At 46.1% G+C, this 21,763-nt stretch overlaps 1 protein-coding gene across 6 annotated transcripts in view; it reads left to right on the plus strand.

Moving 5' to 3' along the window:
- Positions 1–21,763, plus strand: part of LOC131510824 (zinc finger protein 555-like) — a 106,099-nt gene that overhangs the window by 12,580 nt on the left and 71,756 nt on the right. For 2 of the 6 annotated variants that reach the window (XM_058728401.1, XM_058728405.1), the window contains exon 1: positions 21,155–21,741. The exons of the other annotated variants lie outside the window; for them this stretch is intronic. In XM_058728401.1, the coding sequence (XP_058584384.1) occupies positions 21,739–21,741 (3 nt within the window). In that variant the 5' untranslated portion in view covers positions 21,155–21,738. Of the gene's footprint in view, positions 1–21,154; positions 21,742–21,763 lie in introns of those variants that run through there. 6 annotated transcript variants of the gene reach the window in all.

Consider the following 21,763-nt stretch of genomic DNA (forward strand, 5'->3'; position numbering starts at 1 on the left):
CCCAGGCACCCCTCTTCTTCAATTTTTAAAGTTGATACTGGTTTTGTGTTTCTGGGAGTCATTATTAGTGTCTTCGGTTGGTTTTCTTCTAAATTATGACTTAGAAGAACATCCCTTTGAACCATAACTCAGGTTTGCTTTTTTTTTTTTTTTTTTTCCATGAGCAGTCATTGTGGTGGAAATACCACTGGGGTGCTTTCCTCTGGCCCCGAGGAGGTAAAGTGTGGAATGACCAGTACCCTTAATATCAGCCACATCAGCCAGCCAAAGTATGCCATCTGATAAATTCTGGACATAGGAGCCTCTTCATTTTTATCCTTATTAGAGATAAAAACACTTCATTGTTTCCATAACATTCTGCAGTTCTGAGGTGCCCCAAAGACATTCCAGCTATGGGACGAAATGTTTTTGGTGGTACCCTTGGTATTTGGTCATGCAATGGTGCATAACATCCTGTTGGGCTGGACGTCGAAGGGAAACGTATTGCTGCTTCGGTGCCTTTAAAAGGATTTGCAGGGTATGTGATTGACTAGGTCAATAGAGCACGGTATTCTTGGTCTTGGATTGTGGGTTTGAGCCCCATATTGTGTGTGGGGTGAGGTAAGCAAATAATAAAATGGAATCTTAATGGGCAACTGGGTGGCTCAGTCGTTTTAAGCGTCTGATTTCAGCTTAGGTCATGATCTCACAGCTCGTGAGTTTGTGCCCCGCATTGCGCTCTGTGCTGACAGCTCAGAGCCTGGAGCCTGCTTTGGGTTGTGTCTCCCTCTCTCTTTGTTTCTGTCCCACTAGCACTCTGTCTCTGTCTCTCAAAAATAAAACGTGAAAAAATGAAAAGAAAATAATAAAATGGAATCTTAATTGGAAAAAAAAAAAAAAGGATTTGCAAAAGTATGGCCAAGGTAATATGATCCTCTCTGGCTATAGGTTTGGTCCTGGTGTTCTTTGGAGGTCTTTCACAAAGTCATTATCCTAGAGTTATTAATGTACTACAGTCATGTTAACGACAGTCTTGCGTATGCAAGGATTTTAAAAATTGACCTGAAGGGAAACAACCATACAATCATAATGTACCTGGTATTATGACCAAAAATGCATGAGACTTTCAACTAAGAATTGTCTCATGAGAACTAGCCAGACAGATTTAACACCCCATAGGTGGAAACACATATTTTGATAAAATCTCTCAGCCAATGAAAAGTAAAGAGAATTACATTCATTAGTATACATGTGGTTTAAAAATGATTAACGAGTTTTCTTCTGGGCAACATGCATACAAACTTGTGTTTGACTAAACAAATGCACACCGTTTTTAATCACAATATAAAAAGTGAACACTTAATGAATTCTTGGCTTGAAGTAAGAGAAATCTCCCACATCCCGCCTGAGATATGAGGAAGGTGCTCATTTCTCACACGGAAGGATACAACAGTGCAGACACTCAACAGGGCAGTAGAGGGTCAGAGTCCCATGTGGTTTTTAGCTGTGCCATTATATCTGTTGTCCTGGAATCAAGATGTCTGGCCTTCCACAATCACTGAGAGAATGGGTGCTTGCTATACAAATGATATGTTACACATACTCAAGACTCATTAAGGAAGGGGGAGTCAAAGCACCAGAGAAATTCAAGAAGCATGACAGTTTAAATCAGTGGCTCGGGGGAAACAGTGGGACTGGGTGGAAAACTCAAAGCTGTGGCTTTCTGACCATGGCATCTGATCCATATTCGGGGCGGGGGAGGGTCGTAGAGACATGAGTGGAAGGCAAGACTGCTAAGAAAATAGGAGGGGAAAAGGTTAGTGTTTGGTTTGGTACCTGCTTTGATTGACAGGCTGCTAGTTAGAAATTTGGGCTGCAGGCTGTTGGCAAATAAACCCCTATGCATTTGTCCATCTGTATGGTGACCCCAACACTAGACTAGGGCATCTTCACCTCTACTTTCAATACTCAGGCCACCAGTGAGTTGTCACCTAGAACCACGAATATGGGGATTCTGGGAAAAGTGGCTGTTAGCCTTATCCACAATGAAATAATTCAGCAGAACCATAATTATCTACGTAATTTTATTGACCTTTCACAGTCGCATGGAAAAATATAGTACAGTGAAGGGACAAAAGGAAAAGGTATATGGAGATTATGTATTTCTTACAAATACATATAGTCTGAAACGGGTATATTTTAGAGAGATAGCTGTATATATGGTCAAAAGATCTAGGAAACCAAAGCAGTAAAATAATGATTTCAGGTAACACTGGAAGTCAATACCTAAATTCATGACAAGGTATATGCAGTACAAACATACACATACTCGGTTCAGTATTGTACCCCCCACATTTCATATCCACGTGGAACCTCAGAATACAGCCTTATCTAGAAATAAACTGTTTGCACATGTAAGGAAGATGAAGCCACACTGGATTAGGGTAGGTCTTCCCCCCAGTGATGGATGTCCTTATAAAACCTGGAAATTTGGACACAGAGGCCTGCACTGAAGACAGAGCTTGACCATGTGAGACAGAAGCAGGGATTGGCATGATGTGTCTACCGGCCAAGGAATGCATAGGGTTGTTGGCAACCATCAGAAGTGGGTCAGATTGTCCCTTAGAGCCTCCAGAAGGAACCAATCTTGCAGACAACTTGATCTCAAGCTTCCAGCCACCTCAGTTGTGACACCACAAATGTCTGTCCTCTCAGCCGCCCAGTGTGTGGCGCTGTTACAGCAGCCCCAGGAGAGGAATGCATTCTGAAGCAGGGAGGGGACCTTGGGTATCCGAGGGACAGCTGGAAGCCACTGTGCCCACAGCAGAGTGAGGGGGCAGGATAGGGTGGGTCGCATGCACTGGCTGACCAGGAATACTGACTTTGGTGGTGGATGGTGTGGACCTTCATGAAGAGCTGTTGGGCCACCCTCACAGGACCCCACCGTTACCATGACAACAGAGCAGGATGGTGACGTCGCAAAAGCTGGTGGGTCACACTGGGCTGGCAGCAGTGGCAATGATGTGGAGGTTCGTGCGCAAAGAGAATTTGAAGTTGGAGCCATCAGAGTTGCCTGGTTTAGAGGTGGGCTGAGAGAGAGTCCAAGGAGACTCCATTGTTTTGTTCAGGAACAACTGGTATGATGGTGATGCATCCACTGAGATGTGGGTCCTCACGTGGACAAGGTCTTGGTGGAGCAGGAGGCGATCACTCTGGGGCCGTCGAGATGGAGTTGAAATAGTGCAAATGAAAGGAGAGGACAGGTGTGTGGGGGCTCCGTGGGTTGGGTGTCCGACTTCAGCTCAGGTCACGATCTCGTGGTTTGTGGGTTCGAGCCCCCCCACGTCGGGCTCTGTGCTGACAGCTCGGAGCCTGGAGCCTGCTTTGGATGCTGTGTCTCCCTCTCTCTCTGCCCCTCCCCGACTCATGCTCTGTTTGTCTCTGTCTCTCATAAATGAATAAAGGTTAAATTTTTTTTTTGTAAATGGAGAGGATAATGTCTTCAAAATGTTAATGGATTAAAAAAATAAAACATTGAAAAAATGTTAAATCATTTTTCTGTAATTCAAAACAAATTTGCATAGGAAGTTATTGGGATCTTTGGTTTCATGTGGATAAACTGGGGACCACTGAAACAGCTGCAAGTCGTTGAATCAAGTCAGGAAAATTGCTGAGCCTACAAGGGCAACACAGTTTAATACGAATGAGTGAAGTGTAAAGTGCAGAAGTCCAAGCATTTTGGGGTGCCTGTGTCAGTCAGTTCCCATCAAGTCCAACTCTTGATTTTGATTCCAGTGGTGATCTCACGAGATCGAGCTCGGCATTGGGCTCTGCATTGACAGCATGGAGCCTGCTTGGGATTCTCTCCCTCCCTCTCATTTTGACCCACTCCTGTTGCTGCTGTCTCTCTGTCTCTCAAAATAAATAAACATTAAAAAGAAAGAAGTCCAAACATTGAAACAAAGGAGATTTGATTTAAAATGGTACAAGCCTTTTGATTCTGCTTACATGCAATATGAAACTGGAGAAATTGTGCACACAGGTGATGAAAGTAAGGAAGCAAAAGGAAATGAAGTGTTCAATGCTGAGTTGTTGGAGCCCACAGGGAGGCAGGGTGCGTTTTTGGTCAGAATACCAATTCAAGTAGGATGTGGGATGCGGTGGCCACCTTTCTTGTTCATGTTGTGATGTCATTAATGCTCGTTGTTTAAATTTTATGTTAGGTGCATGTTTTGTGCATTTTTGTTCATGTATAATTTCCAGTAGAATGCTCAAAATCAATGACCGCTACTCACCCCAGTGCCACATTAAAAAAAAAAAAAACTGTGTAAAACTATCTAAGTAGGCAGAGAAAAAGCATTTTATAGTATTCAATATTCATGCATGACAAATATTCTTAGTCATTTAGGAATACATAAGAACTTTCAAGTCATTCTGAAGGACATCTCCAAATACGGTTTATGAAGGAATACATATGTATGTGTTATGAGTCACTTGTTGAGTAGAATTGTATATACCTCACGAATTCCCAGCACTGCAGTCCCCTTGAACAGCATCGTAGATCTCCCAGCCAGTGCCAGGACAGGCGGGTGTAAGGATTACAGTAAAAAAGAAGGAACGTGTCTTGTTTCCTACCCAAAGGAATGTGTATATAGAACATCACCAACATATCAAGGTAACCAGAGAAAAAATAATTAGAAGGTATTCAGGATGACCTTACATTTCTGCTTCTATTCACTATGAAAAAGCAAGTTTGAAAAATGACAACCAGTACAAATGAGAAATGAAGTTACTATTCACAAATCAAAACAACTCTCATGAAGAGGAGAGAACCTTTTGTAAAAAGTGTACAAGTATTAGTCTTTGAGGTCAAGACACCAAAACAAATGCAAATGTGTAGCATGTTCTAAGGAATGAGAAGCAGTGTTGCCACCATATCAATACGGAAAGAGGAGCTGAGTCATGACAATTCCATCAGTACTATAACCAAGCTTTTCTTCGCACTTCACAAATGATACTTTTAAGTTTTATAAATAGGAACAAATGTTCAATAATAGCCATCCCTTTCTATACAATGCGCTGCAAGGACTTAGCCTAGAATGATCAATCATCAAGAACTTGTGTGTTGGAAAATAATGATGAAGGTATGGATATATAGAAGTACATTCACATGGGAATCAAAGGTCATCACTTAAATCAGAAACTCCATTACCTTAAACTCCATGGCCTTGCACATTAAACTGTCTAGGGACATGTGTGTCATCAGAGCATCTCAGTTCCACGCCTTGGAAACATCTCTGCTGAGAATCCCCAGCCCTGGGGGCCTCTCCTGGGTAACCCAAGAGTGATAGAAACACAGGAAGAAATCTTCATCAACTTGCATTCAGTAAGGTTTCTTAACTGTGACAGGATAACCACAGGGATCACAAGAAAGAGTAGGTAAATGAGGCTTCAGCAGGATGAAAGTCTTTTGTGCATCAAAGGTCATTATCGAGAGATTGAAAGGACACCCATAAAATGGGAGAACATCCTTGTAAGTGGCATGTATAAGATTTTATCCTGCAGAATACACAGAGAACCCCTATATCTGAATAACAAAAACTTGACCCAATTAGAGAATGAGGAAAACCTTCAATAGACATTTCTTAAGATGATGCACAAATGTCTAATAGACACATGAAATGATCCTCCCATCAGGACGATGCGAGTCAGAACCACGATGAGATGCCACTTCCCACTCACGAGGACGGCTAGGAGCCAGAATCCAGAAAAGAAGCGGCGGCCACGATGTGGAGAAAGCGGAACCCTGTGCTTGGTTGGTGGGAGTGTCAGGGCAGCTGACGTGGAAAACGTTTGGTGGTTCCTCAAGAAGTGAAACACAGAACTGCAGTGTGACCCAAGTGTCCAGTCCTACATAAACTGAAACGGACACTCAGATGTGTGCACACGGATGCCAGGTGCAAAACTGTGCAGACCCCGCAAAAGAAGGAAACGTCCCAAGTGTCCCCCAGTGTGTGGATGGATGAACAGGGTGCGGCGTATCCACAGGACGGATGGTGATTCACCCCCAGAAAGGAATGAAGGACAGACACGTCCTGCAATATGAGTGAATCTTGAAACAATTATGCTGCATGAAAGACACCAGACACACCAGGCCCCATAGTGTGAGTCTATTCATATAAAATATGCTGAATAGGCAAATCTGTAGAGACATAAAGTATTTCAGTGGCGGCTGGGAGCATGGTTTCATGGTTATTTTGGCCTTTAAATTTGTTTTGAAAAATGAACGCACACTTTTAATTAAAATGTTTTTTTGAAACTTTTACATTAAACATTTTTTAAAATGTTTTATTTACTTTTGAGGGAGAGTGCCCAAGTCGGGGAGGGACAGAGAGGCAGGTGAATAGAAGATCTGAAGCAGGTTCTGTGCTGACAGCAGCAAGCCAGATGGGGGTTTCAAACTCACAAACTGAGATCATGGTCTGAGCTGATGTGGGAAGCTCAACCAACCGAGCTGCCCCGGTGCTCTTGTGCTCACACTTTTAAAAGTAAAATTCAGGTGTTCTTTTATTTTGTATGTTCACAGAGCTGTCCCACATGAATACACCATCTGAGGAAGGAAATAGAGCCTGGTTGGTTCCACATTCACAGGGACTGACTACAAACTCCCATCTGCCGGGTCTTTCCTTGCAGAATATAACGCACACCTGGTGTCACACCTGTGGCTGTTCCTGCTGGGACCACAGGGTTCCACATCCCATGGAGGGGGGCACGTCAAAGGGTCAGGTCAAAACCCAGGGAGACCTTGCCTTCCAGGTGGTGACGTCACCATTCACTGAATTGTTCTTTTTTTAAAATTTTTTTTTTTTTTTAGCATTTATTTATTTTTGAGACAGAGCGAGACAGAGCATGAACAGGGGAGGGGCAGAGAGAGAGGGAGACACAGAATCGGAAGCAGGCTCCAGGCTCTGAGCCATCAGCCCAGAGCCCCATGCGGGGCTTGAACTCACGGACCGCGAGATCGTGACCTGAGCTGAAGTCGGACGCTTAACCGACTGAGCCACCCAGGCGCCCCCTGAATTGTTCTTAAACACAGGGGACAAAGGGCACCATCACCCTCCCCCCTGCACCTCGAACACAAGCATCAACCAGCCCTTCTGTTTAGTCACGTGCCCATCCCGCACTGGACAAGGGAGACTTTGCGGAGAAACTGAGTCAGACTCCCGGGACAGGAGGATGCAGGCGGGTGAGCAGGCCAGGAGCGCATTCTGCAACCTAGGGGCACAGGGATCAGACCGTGTGTATTGCCAGCCTGCCACTCAGGGAGCAGGAGGCAGGACTGGGGATGGGGATTGGGCATCTGCTCAATGTGGGGCCCCAGGGCCCCGGAATTACCGTCCAATCAGAACACAAAGGCCCGTTTGGAACACCATCCAATGAGGTTGCAGGACCTGAAGTATTGCCCAATCCGGGCAGGAGGGCCCGGGAACCATCCAATCAGGCCCGGGGGCGGGCGCAATCCCACCTCATGGACGTGAATCCGCGTTCCCCGCGGGCTCAGGCTCCCCTTTGCGGAGCTCGCACACGCCCGGGGCCGCAGTGCCGAGTGGAGGACGCCTGGAGACCCCGGAGCAGAGCCTCGAGATGATGAGTCCGGCCCAAGTGAGACCCGGAGGGGCTCGTTCCCACCAGCTGGAACCCCTGGAAGGGGCCGCGGGCCTGGGTCTCCCAGACCCTGTGGCTCCCATTCCGAGTCTCCACTTCTGGTCGTGCAGTGGTGTTCCAGCGTCTGTCTCGTCTCCTTGAGTGTCCCAGGTTCCTGACCCGAGTCTCCTCTCTAGGCCGTGGGGTGCGGTTCCCTAGTCCTGTCCCTTTCCTGGTGCATGTCCTGCGGATCCCCAACCGATTCTCTGCCATGGGCCGCGGGATGCCGTCCTAGCCCGTGTCCCCTCTCCTCCTTGATGTCTGACAGGATGTGTCCAGATGTTCTGCAGTGGACCACTGGGTGCAGTCCTGGCATCCTGGCCTCTCCCCTTGAGTAGACCCCCAGGGTCTTGTCCCAACTCTTTGCCTTGGGCCAGGGATGGTGTGGGTGTTCGGTGTCTCATCACATGCCCACATGTGTTCCCGGGATTTTCCATCCTGAGTCTCTGCTCTAGATTGTGGGTGGGTTTCTGGTGTCCTGTCCCTTCTCCACCTGTGGGTCCCAGGGTCCCATCTCAAGACTCTGCTGTGGGTGGGGGGCGGGTGTCCATAGTCCCGTCAAATCCCTATCTGACAGCTTCCCTGTGATCAGCTGAGTCCTACCTGGTGAAAGGAGTCAGGACCACCACCTCCAGGGGTAGTAAAGCTTGGAATGAGGATCAGGGGACTCACAGTGGTCCCGGGAGAGAAACTCAGATCGAACTAGGCTGAGGACACTTTAGTGCAAAGTGCTAACAAGAACCAAGTGCAGTCTCTGGGATCCTCCAGCATCTTCAGTGAAATGGGACCAGGTTTTGCTTTTCTGTGTGGCAGAGATGAGCAAGAAAGCCCATTGTCAGGATCGGGCCCCTGTGGTGAAGGAAGGCTTTGTTGGCTCAGAGTGTGGGCCACCCACAGTTCAGGGGCCTGTGGGGAGGACAGTGGCCTGGGTAAAGTTTGGGTAGGAAAGGGGTGTTGTTGGACAGAGTCAAATGAAGAATCTGAATTGAGTAAGGAGAGTCCTGTATTGACAGGAAGGATTGCATAGGCTGGGTGGGGGGGATAGGCACTGTTGCACTGGGGGCAGGGGCCCCCAGTAGTGGGAGTGGGACCAGAGTTGCTGTTGTGTTAGGGGCAGTGGCTGCATCAATGGGGAGAACATGGTGAGCATAAGACCTGCAAGTGTCTGAAGGGAGGAGAGGAGGAAGGAAAGGAGGCATGAGCAGGTGTGATGCTGACGTGATGGTTCCTTGAGGCCAGCCTGCTCCCCTGTCCCCAGGAGGGGCTGTGTGTGGCTCAGCCTGAGAGCAAGTCCACGTTCAGGGGTCTGGAGGAAGGAGAAAGCCAAAAAAAGTGGGACCAGCAAGCATTTTGTGCCCTTTGGTCAGGGGGACAAGCAGCTGAGCTAATCATGGGTGAGACACAAAGTATGGATTTGAGGGAGGGTCTGCATGTGACCCTGTCGTGCATGAAAAAGGGGGACTTCTCTGTGAGTCTTCTCCTGGTCTGATGGGGAAGAGGGGCCCTCTCTGCAGCTTGCTGTTTTCCAGACTCCAACAGGATGGGGAGAGCGTGCGTTTCCCCTTCCACTGAGGTTTTCCCAGGAGCAAAGAGCTCAGGTTGATGTCCGCAGGTCACCTGTCACCTGTGAGCAGTGCTGTACTTAGGTAGCTCAGCACTGATTGTTTTCTTTTATGCCAGCCTCACGTTTAGCATGTGTAAAGTTACTGAATTTTTTCTGCCCCTTTCTTCCCATTAGGTCAGTGGGTAGTAAGTGTGTTAGGTCATTCCTGTTCCTACTGACTTGTGTTTCTCTGACATATGCAGAGAATGTTCACTTAGGGAAAAGTGTCTCAGAACAGAAAATGTCTTTTTCTATTAGGGTGGGGTAAAATGCATGGATTCTCACACCTTCATGCCAGGTGGGTGTAGTCATGTATTAAAAGGATTCAACCAAAGGCTAGTGACTGTTCCATGCAGGGTACAGTTAAAAACCTGTGATCCTTCTGGTTAATTCCTGGTGGTCAGAGATACATGCAAATTCTGCAAACTGGGATGTAGTCAATTCTGACTTTCAAATTGTTATCACGTGGGTAAATTTAAGAGGTACCTGTTTTCTGAAAAGCATGGTTTCCTTTTTTTTTAAACCATAAAGTGCCTGATAGTTTCCCTTCTTTCTTTTATCTTGAGCACAGTGTAGAAGCTGTGATTCTGCAGATTTTTCTTCATATGCTGAGATGGGGTCTTTGTGTCATTGAAATGACACAAGGTGCTCAAAGCAGATCTCAAGTTCATCTTCTGCTTTTGTCGGCAGTCCTGCTCAGTGGTTTCATGTCTCCAAATGTAAGTGCATGTAATTTTTACACATTGGGGAAAATGGCATATTGCAGATTGAGATTAAGTTAAAATAAAGCAAGAAATGTGGATGCAGTATGCAAATCACTCATCAGTGCTGATTCCTTTCACTTGTGGCACTGGATGTTAAATGGCTTCATTTTTTCAAGCTCAGGTGTGTGACATGGGGTCTCCTTGAGAGCACACATTGATTTTTCTTATTCCCCTAGGGCTGAGCATTTCTCACGTGTGGGGTTCCCTCTTCTGTGGAAGCATTTCCAGCATATTGTCACCTGTAACTCAAATGTGTGCTTCTTGTGTCTTCGGTCTTCTTCACATTCTATGGATATTCATGCTGTTTCATTTCTATGTGTTGTAAGTATTTTCTCCAGGTCAGGGTGTATGATTTCTCTCTATTGTCCATGTGGAATGGCCCTTCACTCTGTTAGTAGACTTGACCTGTGTAGATTACCTTCTTTTAAAAAATATTTATTTATTTTAGAGGGAGAGAGAGAATGTGTGCATGCCTTTGTGCATGCCAACACCAGAGATGGACACAGAGGGGGCGAAGACAGAGGATCCAAAGAAGTCTCTGTGCTGACAGTAGAGAGTCTGATGCGGGGCTCAAACTCATGAACCCTGAGACAATTACCTGAGGCTATGTTGGACACTTAATTGACAGAGCTACCCACGCACCCCTAGATTACCTTTTTTTTGGTTGTTGTTCTGTGAGAAAACTCTTCCATCGCTCAGGTCATAATCACACATGTGATAAGTTCCTCTCTGTGTTCTATTTGATTCCATGACAGTTAAATCCACATTACTTTGTTAGTGTCCATGAAGTTGATGAGGGAAATGATTCATTTTTTTCTCTTAGTTAACCAGTCTTCTCTGGACCGTGTGTCCACGTGTCCCCATCTCTGCTGCTGCCCCATGGCACCTGTTGGGTGGACATCCACTTCCGAAAATCAGGGGAGCCTCTGCATGCATTCCCTTTTATCCATCAGGGTTTTTGACTGTCTGTGTGTTAATGCCAGTTGTTCCAGTTAGACCAAAATATAGCGAGGATCTATCTTTTTTTTTTTTTTTTTTTTTTGACCTCCAAAATGACAAGACAGAGGAATTCAACTCAAAAGAAAGAACAGGAAGAAGTCATGGCCAGGGATTTATTCAGTATAGGTACAAGTAAGATGTCTGAGCTAGAATTTAAAACAAAAATTATAAGGATATTAGCTGGGCTTTAAAAAAGCATGGAAGACACTAGAGAATCCCTTACGCCAGAGAAGAAAGAACTAAAAACAAGTCAGGCTGAAATTAAAGTTGCTGTATCTGAGATGCAAACTGAATGGAAGCCATGACAATGAGGATGGATGAAGCAGAGGAATGAATCAGTGATATAGAAGACAAAATTATGGAAAGTAATGAAGCTGAAAGGAAGAGGGTAAGAAAGGCATTGAATCAAAAATGAAGACTTAGGGAACTAAGCAAGTCTTTAAAGCATATTAATATTCGTATCATAGGAGTCCCAGAAGATAAAGTGACAGAAGTGCTTTCTCTCTCTGTCTCTCTGTCTCTCTCTCTCTGTCAAAAAAAAAGATGTGCTGTACACAACGGGATATTTCTCAGCCATCAAAAAGAATAAAATCTTGCCATTTGCAGTGACATGGATGGAACTAGATGTATTATGCTAAGCAAAATAGTCAGAGGAAGACAAATACCATCTGATTTCACTCATGTGGTTTTTAAGGAACAACACAGATGAATATGTGGCATGAGGGGGAAAGAGAGAGGGAAACAAACCATAAGAAATGCTGAACTCTAGAGAACAAACCGAAGGTTGATGGAGGGAGGTGGTGGGGAATGGGCTACATGGATGATGGTTCTTATGGAGGACACTTGTGAGGAGCACTGGATGTTGTATGTAAGTGAGGAATCACTGAATTCTACTCCTGAAACTAATATTGTACTGTATGTTAACTAATTAGAATTTAAATAAAAATATTTTTTTAATGAAAGTGTTTGTAAAGAGGCACACATAGTTTCTTGAAAATATTTGGAAGTCTATACAGGTACCCATTAAAATGCGTACCAAATTCAGTGTTTCAGAATTATGACTTCCTAATTTAAGTATCAATAAAACAGGTTTGGGGAGATTGGAAGTTCCCCATAAAGGCCACTGTAGTTTTAAATTACATTTGGCTCTGTTGGTTCATTTTGTTAGAAATGCACACTACGAGAGACCTTGGTTCCCAAACCTAAAACTGTCCAGGGTTCCAGTTGGGGGTTCCTGCACAGTGCTTTGATGACTGGAATCCATTTCTTGGTTGTTTTCTCTAGAAAAATAAAAGTTTCTAAACACTGGTTTCTACAGGAGTAGCCTCTTTGCAGAAGAAATCAGACTGAAGTCGAGTGCATTTCCAACAAGCACAGTTCCAAGGTGAATAGTCCGGTTCTGAAAGGTAGTCAGAATAAAAGCCAAATGGGTTCTTTCAGAAAGGACAAACCCATAAAACAGATCTGAAATAACCCTGGACAGCATAGTCACAGAGTGTGGCTGTGATCCGAGGGCAAAACTTACATTCCATTTCGGGTTGTGAGAAACCATGAGCTCAGTGGGCTCTGTGAGACCTGCACCTGTTTGCTCACGAGCTCGAAGTGGTTTGGGTCTTCCCTGGGTCCACTCGTGATCACCAAGTAACGTTAGCCTTAAAAAGAAAACTGTCTTTGTGACCATCCTAGTGAGTGTAAATGGGTCTCTGCTTGTAGTTTGATGAGCATTTCCTGATGACTGTCTAGCATCTTTTAATGAATCTATTGACCATGTGCATATCTTGTTTGTAGAAGTGTCTGCTGAAATGTTAGGTGTGGACTTTTCCTAGCTGCCCCTTACCTGGGTGAGGAAGTTCCCTTCTGTTCTTGATTGGCTAAGTATTTTTGCCAGAAAGGGTGGTGGGTTTAGTCAGATGTCTTTTCTGTATCTGTTGACGTGATCATGGGGTTCTGTTTCTCTTCTGTTCATAAGGTTGATAACTGCTGTTTTCTTGCTGAACCAACCAATTTATTGGCAGATAAATCCCACTTGGTCAAGTCGTAGAATCCATTTTACATATGACTAGACGTGGTATCAGATGAATTGGCTCATAGAGTAGGTTGGAAGTGTCTGTACACAGTTGAATTTTGCATATGGATCCCTGATGATTGGTGACATTGAGCATTGTGTCATGTGCTTTTGGCCATTTGTATATATTCCTGGGGAAAATACACTTACATTATTTGTCCATTATTTAGTTGTATTATTTGCCTTTATGTCTTTTTTATTGTTGTTATATGAGTTTTAAAAAACCTGTTTAGGGGCGCCTGGGTGGCACAGTCGGTTAAGCGTCCGACTTCAGCCAGGTCACGATCTCGCGGTCCGTGAGTTCGAGCCCCGCGTCAGGCTCTGTCTGGGCTGATGGCTCGGAGCCTGGAGCCTGTTTCCGATTCTGTGTCTCCCTCTCTCTCTGCCCCTCCCCCGTTCATGCTCTGTCTCTCTCTGTCCCAAAAATAAATAAAAAACGTTGAAAAAAAAAAAAAAACCTATTTAGATCACAAACCCCATATCAGCTGTGTGACTAGCAAACCCACGCTGCAGCCCCAGAGGAAGGGGTGTTTCCTTCATTGTGACTGATGTAGCTGGGGTTCTGCATCCTTAGATTTTTTTTTTTAATTTTTTTTTCAACGTTTTTTATTTATTTTTGGACAGAGAGAGACAGAGCATGAACGGGGGAGGGGCAGAGAGAGAGGGAGACACAGAATCGGAAACAGGCTCCAGGCTCCGAGCCATCAGCCCAGAGCCTGACGCGGGGCTCGAACTCACGGACCGCGAGATCATGACCTGGCTGAAGTCGGACGCTTAACCGACTGCGCCACCCAGGCGCCCCAACTGCATCCTTAGATTTTGAGAACATGTCTTTGTTAAGCAACTGCTGATAATTTTATCATAATTGTTTGCTCTTTATTTCAATGATGTGGTGTCCTGTCATATTGCTTCAAAGATATTCTGTGTGTGGGTTCTGATTCTTATTCAGTTCAGTTTTATGAGCTTGATGATATCAAATACCTGTATTTTTGAAAACAACAACAAAAGACTTCTTTTCATGAATCTTGTTTAAGACCAAACTCATATTGCAAGAGTATCACAAAAATCACTGTAAGTTACAAAATAAAACAAAGAAATGGTGGGGCGCCTGGGTGGCTCGGCCTGTTAAGCATCCGACTTCAGCTCAGGTTATGATCTTGTGGTTTGTGAGTTCGAGCCCTGCATCGGGCTCTGTGCCGACAGCTTGGATACTGGAGCCTGCTTTGGATTCTGTGTCTCCCTCTCTTTCTGCCCCTCCCCATTCTCACGCTCTGTCTCTCTCTCAAAAATAAATAAACATTAAAATTTTTGGGGCGCCTGGGTGGCGCAGTCGGTTAAGCGTCCGACTTCAGCCAGGTCACGATCTCGCGGTCTGTGAGTTCGAGCCCCGCGTCGGGCTCTGTGCTGACAGCTCGGAGCCTGGAGCCTGTTTCCGATTCTGTGTCTCCCTCTCTCTCTGCCCCTCCCCCGTTCATGCTCTGTCTCTCTCTGTCCCAAAAGTAAATTAAAAAAAAAGTTGAAAAAAAAAAAATTAAAAAAAAAAAAAAAATTTTTAAAAAGCCCCCTCAGAAATGGCCATGGCTAAAGATTTGATATGAGACGTCAATATAATGTAGCTGACAAGGAAATGTGGTTAATTCTGTGACACCTGGCATTTTAATAATTAGAATGTCAAGCGATGACATTATACCATGACATATTAATACTTTATGGATTATATGTAATTTCTAAAACAGTTATGGCATTTACCAGTGTGGGAAAGCTTTCAGCCAGCTGCAGAGTTTTCAAAGTCATTTGAAAACACACAGCGCAACCAAACCCTGTGAATGTAAGAAGTGTGAGAAGGTGTACAAGTTCTCATCTGTTCGAGTTCATATGAAGAAACACCCTGGGGAGAGAACTTGACAAATCACCGCTTCCTTCAAGAACACGTGAGGCTGGGGGCACAAGGGTGACTCAGTCAGTCTCACTCTGTCTCTCCCTCTCAAAAATAAACATTAAAAAAGATTTTTTAAAATCCCAAATGATAATAAAATAAAAACTTTAAAGAAAATAAGGATTTGCAATAGTACACGCAAGTTAATATTTACCACTTTGATCTTTTTTTAAAAGACCCATCAGTAAACTATGCAAAATCTTTACTGTTTAGAGGAGTGGCATGTAAATTGCCATGGGGAGTCAAAAGGGGACATATCAGCATTAAGCAGTCATGAGGGGTTTTCTTTGGATCCAAATGAGGTCTGGTTCCACGATCAAGTGCCCTAAGTATTGGTCCTGAGTCTGAGCAAACTGCAGATTTTTGAGGCTTTATGTCCCTTTAAAGCCAAAAGTTGCAACAGGTACATGATGTCTTCCACTGGGGGGAAGCAGACAATGAAACTACCTGCGTACCGTAACAAAGTAGAGATGTGGAAGACTCTCTCTCCTCCAGATCAGCTTTAGTGGTTTGTGAAACGACAGGAAGACCGTCAGTCCCTGGGGCACGACTGTCCAGTGTATTTCTGTGCCTCCAAGAGAGAGCAAAACCTCGCTACACTTACCAACTGGAATAGGAAAATCCTCTGCATAGATAAGTCCCAGTGAAGAATTTGTTCTCAGGGGCAGTGGGTGTCTGTAGCCAGTGGGGGTTGGAAACAACGGTGTGGAGGGAAGATGTCACTGACTTCTGATGGGTCCAGGACGGACATCCACCGTCAGCCACTGGATGTCCTCACAATTAAAACAGAGGTGTTTCAAGGAATACCGCAGGGCATCAACACCACCTGAGCCTTCTAATCTTCCATCATGGGCTTGATGCCCTGAACAGCCTCCATAGTTAGGGAGTATTTATCACATTGTGCCAAGAGGGCTTGGAAATTATAATGTTATCTTCATGGGAGATGCATTGTAGATTCTGCCAATATCAGTGGAGGATTTTGCCCATAAAGAGCATGGAAGCCGATCCAGTGGGAACAAATGACCTATGTTCCCACCCCCTGCTGTAGTGCCTCAAAGACAGAGCATAGAAGAGAGGACCCGGGGTCACATATTTCCTTGGTTGGAATTTTGATTACTACCTCCAAATTCTAGAATTATTTGCCCATGTTGAGGGAATCAAAATCTGGCAAGACACTTTTATAAGAAATATCAGCCCCATAAATGAATAGAGAAGTAGAATAGAGGAGGACAGGGTGAGTATCTCTCAAAGGGCCTAGACAAAAGGCTCAGAGGCAGGAACCTGTTGTGATATTTTAGAGTCCCCCCACTCCCCCACTATTGAAACACTTTTAGTCCTTCCAGTCAGGAGCTGTGTTACAGCCGGCGGTTGGGCACCAAGAGTGTAAGACAGAGACTCATTCCCAGTGTGGAGGTGGTTCCACAAGCTGAGTCAGAGGGAGGACTGGGAAGAACCCCTATGATTCCCTGGAGCCCTGTCACTGGGGATGAGGAGGACACTGGAAAGGCCGGTTGGAGGGATACAGATGGGCCAAGTGCTTATGTGTGTAAACAAGCTTTTCTCCAACATCCCGGCTCTTTGTAATGATAGCAGAAACTACGTGTTTTCAAAATTTTGTTTAGAGAGCTTTCATATGCTGTCAGTAAAAATTGAGAATTTTCTTGAAACGCACTTTGGAGTCCGTTGTCATCATCCTGGAAACGCTCATCAGGTTCTGATGTGCAAGTCTGAGTTTTGTTCCCCTCCCCAGGCTTAAGGGAAGATGTTGTAATTGGGTCAGTAGTATTTCCAGCGAATGTTCTAGCATCCTGGCCAACATGTAGGTGTCTGATTCCCCAATACTCTTTAGGGTGTTCCCACTGGGCTAGCTTCATCCAGTGTTTGGCCTGGCCGTCTCCAGCAAGCATGTGATCCAACTGGTATAAATCTGAGAAACCAGGGTGGTGAGTTTGAATAACTGTTAAATTCTTCAGCAAACCACTGGGGATCCTCAGTCGCTTTGGGAAAGTCTAACTCTGGCTCCTAGTTCAGCCTCTGACCATCAGGCTTTACCTTAGGCTTTATTTGGATCCCCACAGGGGAGTGTTTTAACAGGTTCAGGAGAGCAAGGACTGGGGAGAGAGTCAGAGGAAAAGGACCTTCACTGAAAGGATTAGGAGGAGGGTGGGGGTACACAGGTGGCAGGGAGGGAGCAGAGGGAAGAGAGGAAGGGGGCACTGATGGCCTGGTCTGCACTGGAAGAGGCACCCACGTGTCTGGAGACAAAGAAGATGGGGAAGGAGACGGAGACTCGGAAGCCATTTTGACACCTTTCAGTGGTTTGTCTCTGATTATTTAGAAATAGTGTTTTGCAGAGAAGGGAATTTACATTCTGATAGTGTTTGGAAGCTTCCAAATACCCATTAAAGTAGGCATCCCCTCTGTTTTTGACAATTATAGGGTCATGACTATCCAATTCAATTTTGGTAAGAGTCATCTAGGGGAGATAATTCCTGCTGAAGTGAGTTAGAACTTTAGTTAGAAATTCACGTGGGGAGAGACCACAGTTTTTAAGCACAAAACCTGAGGGGACCACTGAATGGGGGCTGAAGGACTCACAAATTTTGATGACTGGGGTCCAATTCCACAGCTTTTTCTTTAGAACGAAAAGAGCACATCCTAAGAAACCCTGCTTCTACAGGAAAAGACTGGTTCCAAAAAGACATGGTCCCAAGGCCCACACGGTTCCAGGTAGGAACAGTCTGAGTCCACACAGGAGTAGGTCTGAAGGCCAGCAGACTTCTCATGGGCACAGCTTTTGATGCCAAGTAGGTCAACCTTAATTGTCTGGCATTTTACAAGCAAAACCGGATTTATTGGGAATAGCAAGGATTGCAAATCAGGACACACAAGAAATGGCGAAACTGTGGGCAAGTTCAGAGGAGAAAGGAGAGGATGCTCTTTTACAGGGAACAGGAGAACTGGGGTGGGTTGTTGTAAAGAAAAGGCCCTTTGGGACAAAAGGGGTGGGGTGGGGGTTTTGAAGATGGTGCCTCCTCATCGGCTGGTCTGTGACTGACTCTCATTGGCCGAGCTGTGCCCGCCTCTCATCAGCTGGGCCGTGATCCCCTCTCAGCTGGTCTGTGTCTATCTCTCAATGGCTGGTGTGCCTCTGTCTCATTGGCTGGAGTGTTGCTGGTCGGAGGAAAGTTTCGTCCCCTGCCACTGCTGTTTTCATCTGCAGGGTCCACAACTGACCAGGGTTGGATGGGAAAGGGGTTTCTGCTGGCCTCATGCCTTCATTTGAGGAAGGGTTCCCTTTTGTATTTTCACAAGACTTCTAAACTTTGACTTTTTATTTCTGTTGTGGTTTTCTCTAATTCCTGTACAACTATCCTTCATCTCTAATTCCTTACAACTATCACCTTTTGTTTGTAAAAATGGCATTGTCACTCCTAATGTTGAAACCCTAATTGGTGCTTATGTAATGACCTTGGACAAAGAACACCAGGAGTCACGATCTTGCAGCTCAAGAGTGTGGGAAGGGGAGCCAGACACACGCGTATTTCTTGCTTGTCGGTAAACAACGAGAAGAAATAGTGTTCACAAAGCCAATGAGAATGACAAACACAGCCTCAGGCAGCGGAATCTGGCCTGGTGCTCAGTACTGGGCTGTGGCTTTCTCTCCTTGAGCAGAAACCATGTCACCTCGCCCTCAGACAAGGCACTTTCATTTCCGCCACCTGTCCTCCCATGAGGCACTTCCTTGTCTGTGATGAGTCAAGGCACTTGAAAACCTTGTTATGGTCGTGTGTGTAAACAGGGTAGAAAATAGAGTCTGGGGTGGGTGGGGGGCATCTGGGTGGCTCAGTTGGTTGAGCGTCCAGCTCTTGATTTCTGCTCACATCATAATCCCAAGGTCATGGGATCGAGGCCCATTTCAGATTCATCACGGAGTGTGCAGCCTGTTAAGATTCTGTCTATCTCTCCCTCTGCTCCTTTCCCCTCTTCACAGTTTCTCTCCCTCTAATATAAGAGCCAAAATTAAAAACATTTCAAAGAGCTTGCTATGTTGGAAGCATAATGATGACAGTGTTGAGTATCAAATTATACTCAGATTGGAATCAAAAGTCATCACTTAAGATAGAAAATGAGTTACCATAAACTTCATGTTTTTTCACATTAAACAACTGTCTAGGGACATGTGCGTTATCAGAGCATCTCAGTTCCAGGCCACGGAAACAGTTCTGTTGAGAATCCCCAGCCCTGAAGGGGCCTGTCCTGGATAATCTGAGAGTGAGAGAAACTCAGGGAGAAATCTTGATGAACTTGCATTCGGTAAGGTTTCTTAACTGACAGGATAATCACAGGGAACACAAGAAAAAGTAGGTAAATGAGGCTTCAGCAAGATCAAAGTCTTTGGTGTCATTATCGAGATTGAATGGACACCCATAAATGGGAGAACGTCCTTGTAAATCGCATGTATGATAAGATTTTATCCTGCAGAATACACAAAGAACTCCTATCTGAATAACAAAAACTCATCCCCGTCAGAAAGGGAGCAAAACCTTGATCAGCCATTTCTCTTAAGATGACGCACAAATGTCTAATAGACACATGAAACGATCCTCCCATCAGGACGATGCGAGTCAGAACCACGATGAGATGTCACTTCCCACTCACGAGGACGGCTAGGAGCCAGAATCCAGAAAAGAAGCGGCGGCCACGATGTGGAGAAAGCGGAACCCTGTGCTTGGCTGGTGGGAGTGTCAGGGCAGCTGACGTGGAAAAAAGATTGGTGGTTCCTCAAAAAGTGAAACACAGAACCGCAGTGTGACCCAAGTGTTCCAGTCCTACATAAGCTTAAACAGACACTCAGATGTGTGCACACGGATGCCAGGTGCAAAACTGTGCAGACCCCGCAAAAGAGGGACACGTCCCAAGTGTCCCCCGGTGTGTGGATGGATGAACAGGGTGCGGCGTATCCACAGGACGGACGGTGATTCAGCCCCGGAGAGGAATGAAGGACAGACACAGCATGCACGTGAACGTATGGTGACAATGTTATACCACGTGGAAGACACCAGCCACACCAGGCCACATGGTGTGAGTCACTTACCTTAAATAGGCAGAGTGGGCAAATCCGTAGAAACACGAAGTATTTCAACAGTGCCCAGGAGGCATGATTTCCTGGCTATTGTGGCCTTTAAATTTGTTTCGGAAAATGGAGATATAATTCACATCCCATAGGGCTCACACTTGTCAGAGTAAAACTCAGTGTTCTTTTTTCTTTCTTTTTTTGTATGTTCTCATAACTGTCCCACATCAATACACCGCCTGAAGAAGGAAACGGAGCGTTTACATTTCTCATTTACAGGGTCTGATTACAAACTGCATCTGCCGTGACTTTCCTTGCAGAATATAACGCACACCTGAGGGTTGTAACGTGTAAGGCCCACCTGTGGCTGTGGGCCGCTGGGACCACGGGGTCCCATGTCCCTTGCTGGCTGAGGCCCCAGGGCAGGTTTGATTGCCCTGAGGCCTGAGAAGTGGATGTTGATTCAGAGGGCGGGGCCTCACGCTTTCAAAGGGCCAGGTCAAAACCCAGGGAGACCTATCTCCCCCTAGGTGAGGTCACAGATCAGTGAGCTTTCTTCTGTCTCTTTTATTTTAATTTTTTAAATATTCTTTTATTTTTGAGAGACAGAGGCAGAGCACAAGCGGGGGAGGGGCAGTGAGAGAGAGACACACACAATCCCAGGCAGGCTGCAGGCTCTGAGCCACCCAGGCGCCGTGTCACTGAGCTGTTCTTAAAGACAGAGGACAGGAGGGGCTCCTGGGTGGCGCAGTCGGTTAAGCGTCCGACTTCAGCCAGGTCACGATCTCAGCCAGGTCACGATCTCAGCCAGGTCACGATCTCGCCGTCCGTGAGTTCGAGCCCCGCGTCAGGCTCTGGGCTGACGGCTCGGAGCCTGGAGCCTGCTTCCGGTTCTGTGTCTCCCTCTCTCTCTGCCCCTCCCCCGTTCATGCTCTGTCTCTCTCTGTCCCAAAAATAAATAAAAAACGTTGAAAAAAATTAAAAAAAAAAAAAGTTGAAAAAAAAGACAGCGGACAGGTGCACCATCATCGGATGTGGACCAGAAACACAAGCGTCACCAGGCTCTTTTGTTTGTCGCGTTCCATCCGCCGCTGGACTAGGGAGGCTCCGCAGAGGAAGTGAGTCGGATTCTCGGGACAGTATAGGAGGCAGGAGGGTCAGGCCACCTGGAGCGCATTCTGCTGAGTGAGACCTCCTCAAAGAGGGATCAGACACGTGTGTACCGCCAGCCTGTCACTCAGGGGCTAGGAGGCGGGGCCTGGGGGGGATCTGCCCAATTTGTGGTCACAGGGGCGGTGCCAGGACTACCCTCCAATCAGAACGGGAAGGGCCAAAGGCTGTCCTATCACGGTGAGGAAGCGAGGTGGCTTGGTAACGTCCAATTGGGTTCTGGGGGATTATCTTCGGAACCCATCCAATCAGGTCGCAGGGACTGAAGGATCGCCCAATCAGGGCCCGGGACCTGTACACCACCCAATCAGGCCCGAGCGAGAGCCCGGTGGGTGTGGCTTTCAGCCGGGGCGGCTGTTGCAGTGGGATCCAGCGCTGCCGAGGTTGCGGGTGTGCGCGCCGTGGGAGGACGCCCGGAGGGCGCGGAGCGGGGGCCCCGAGATGGTGAGTGCGCGGGCCGGCGGGG

This window comes from Neofelis nebulosa, chromosome 4 (assembly GCF_028018385.1).
Source record: "Neofelis nebulosa isolate mNeoNeb1 chromosome 4, mNeoNeb1.pri, whole genome shotgun sequence".
Classification (NCBI taxonomy): Eukaryota; Metazoa; Chordata; class Mammalia; order Carnivora; family Felidae; genus Neofelis; species Neofelis nebulosa.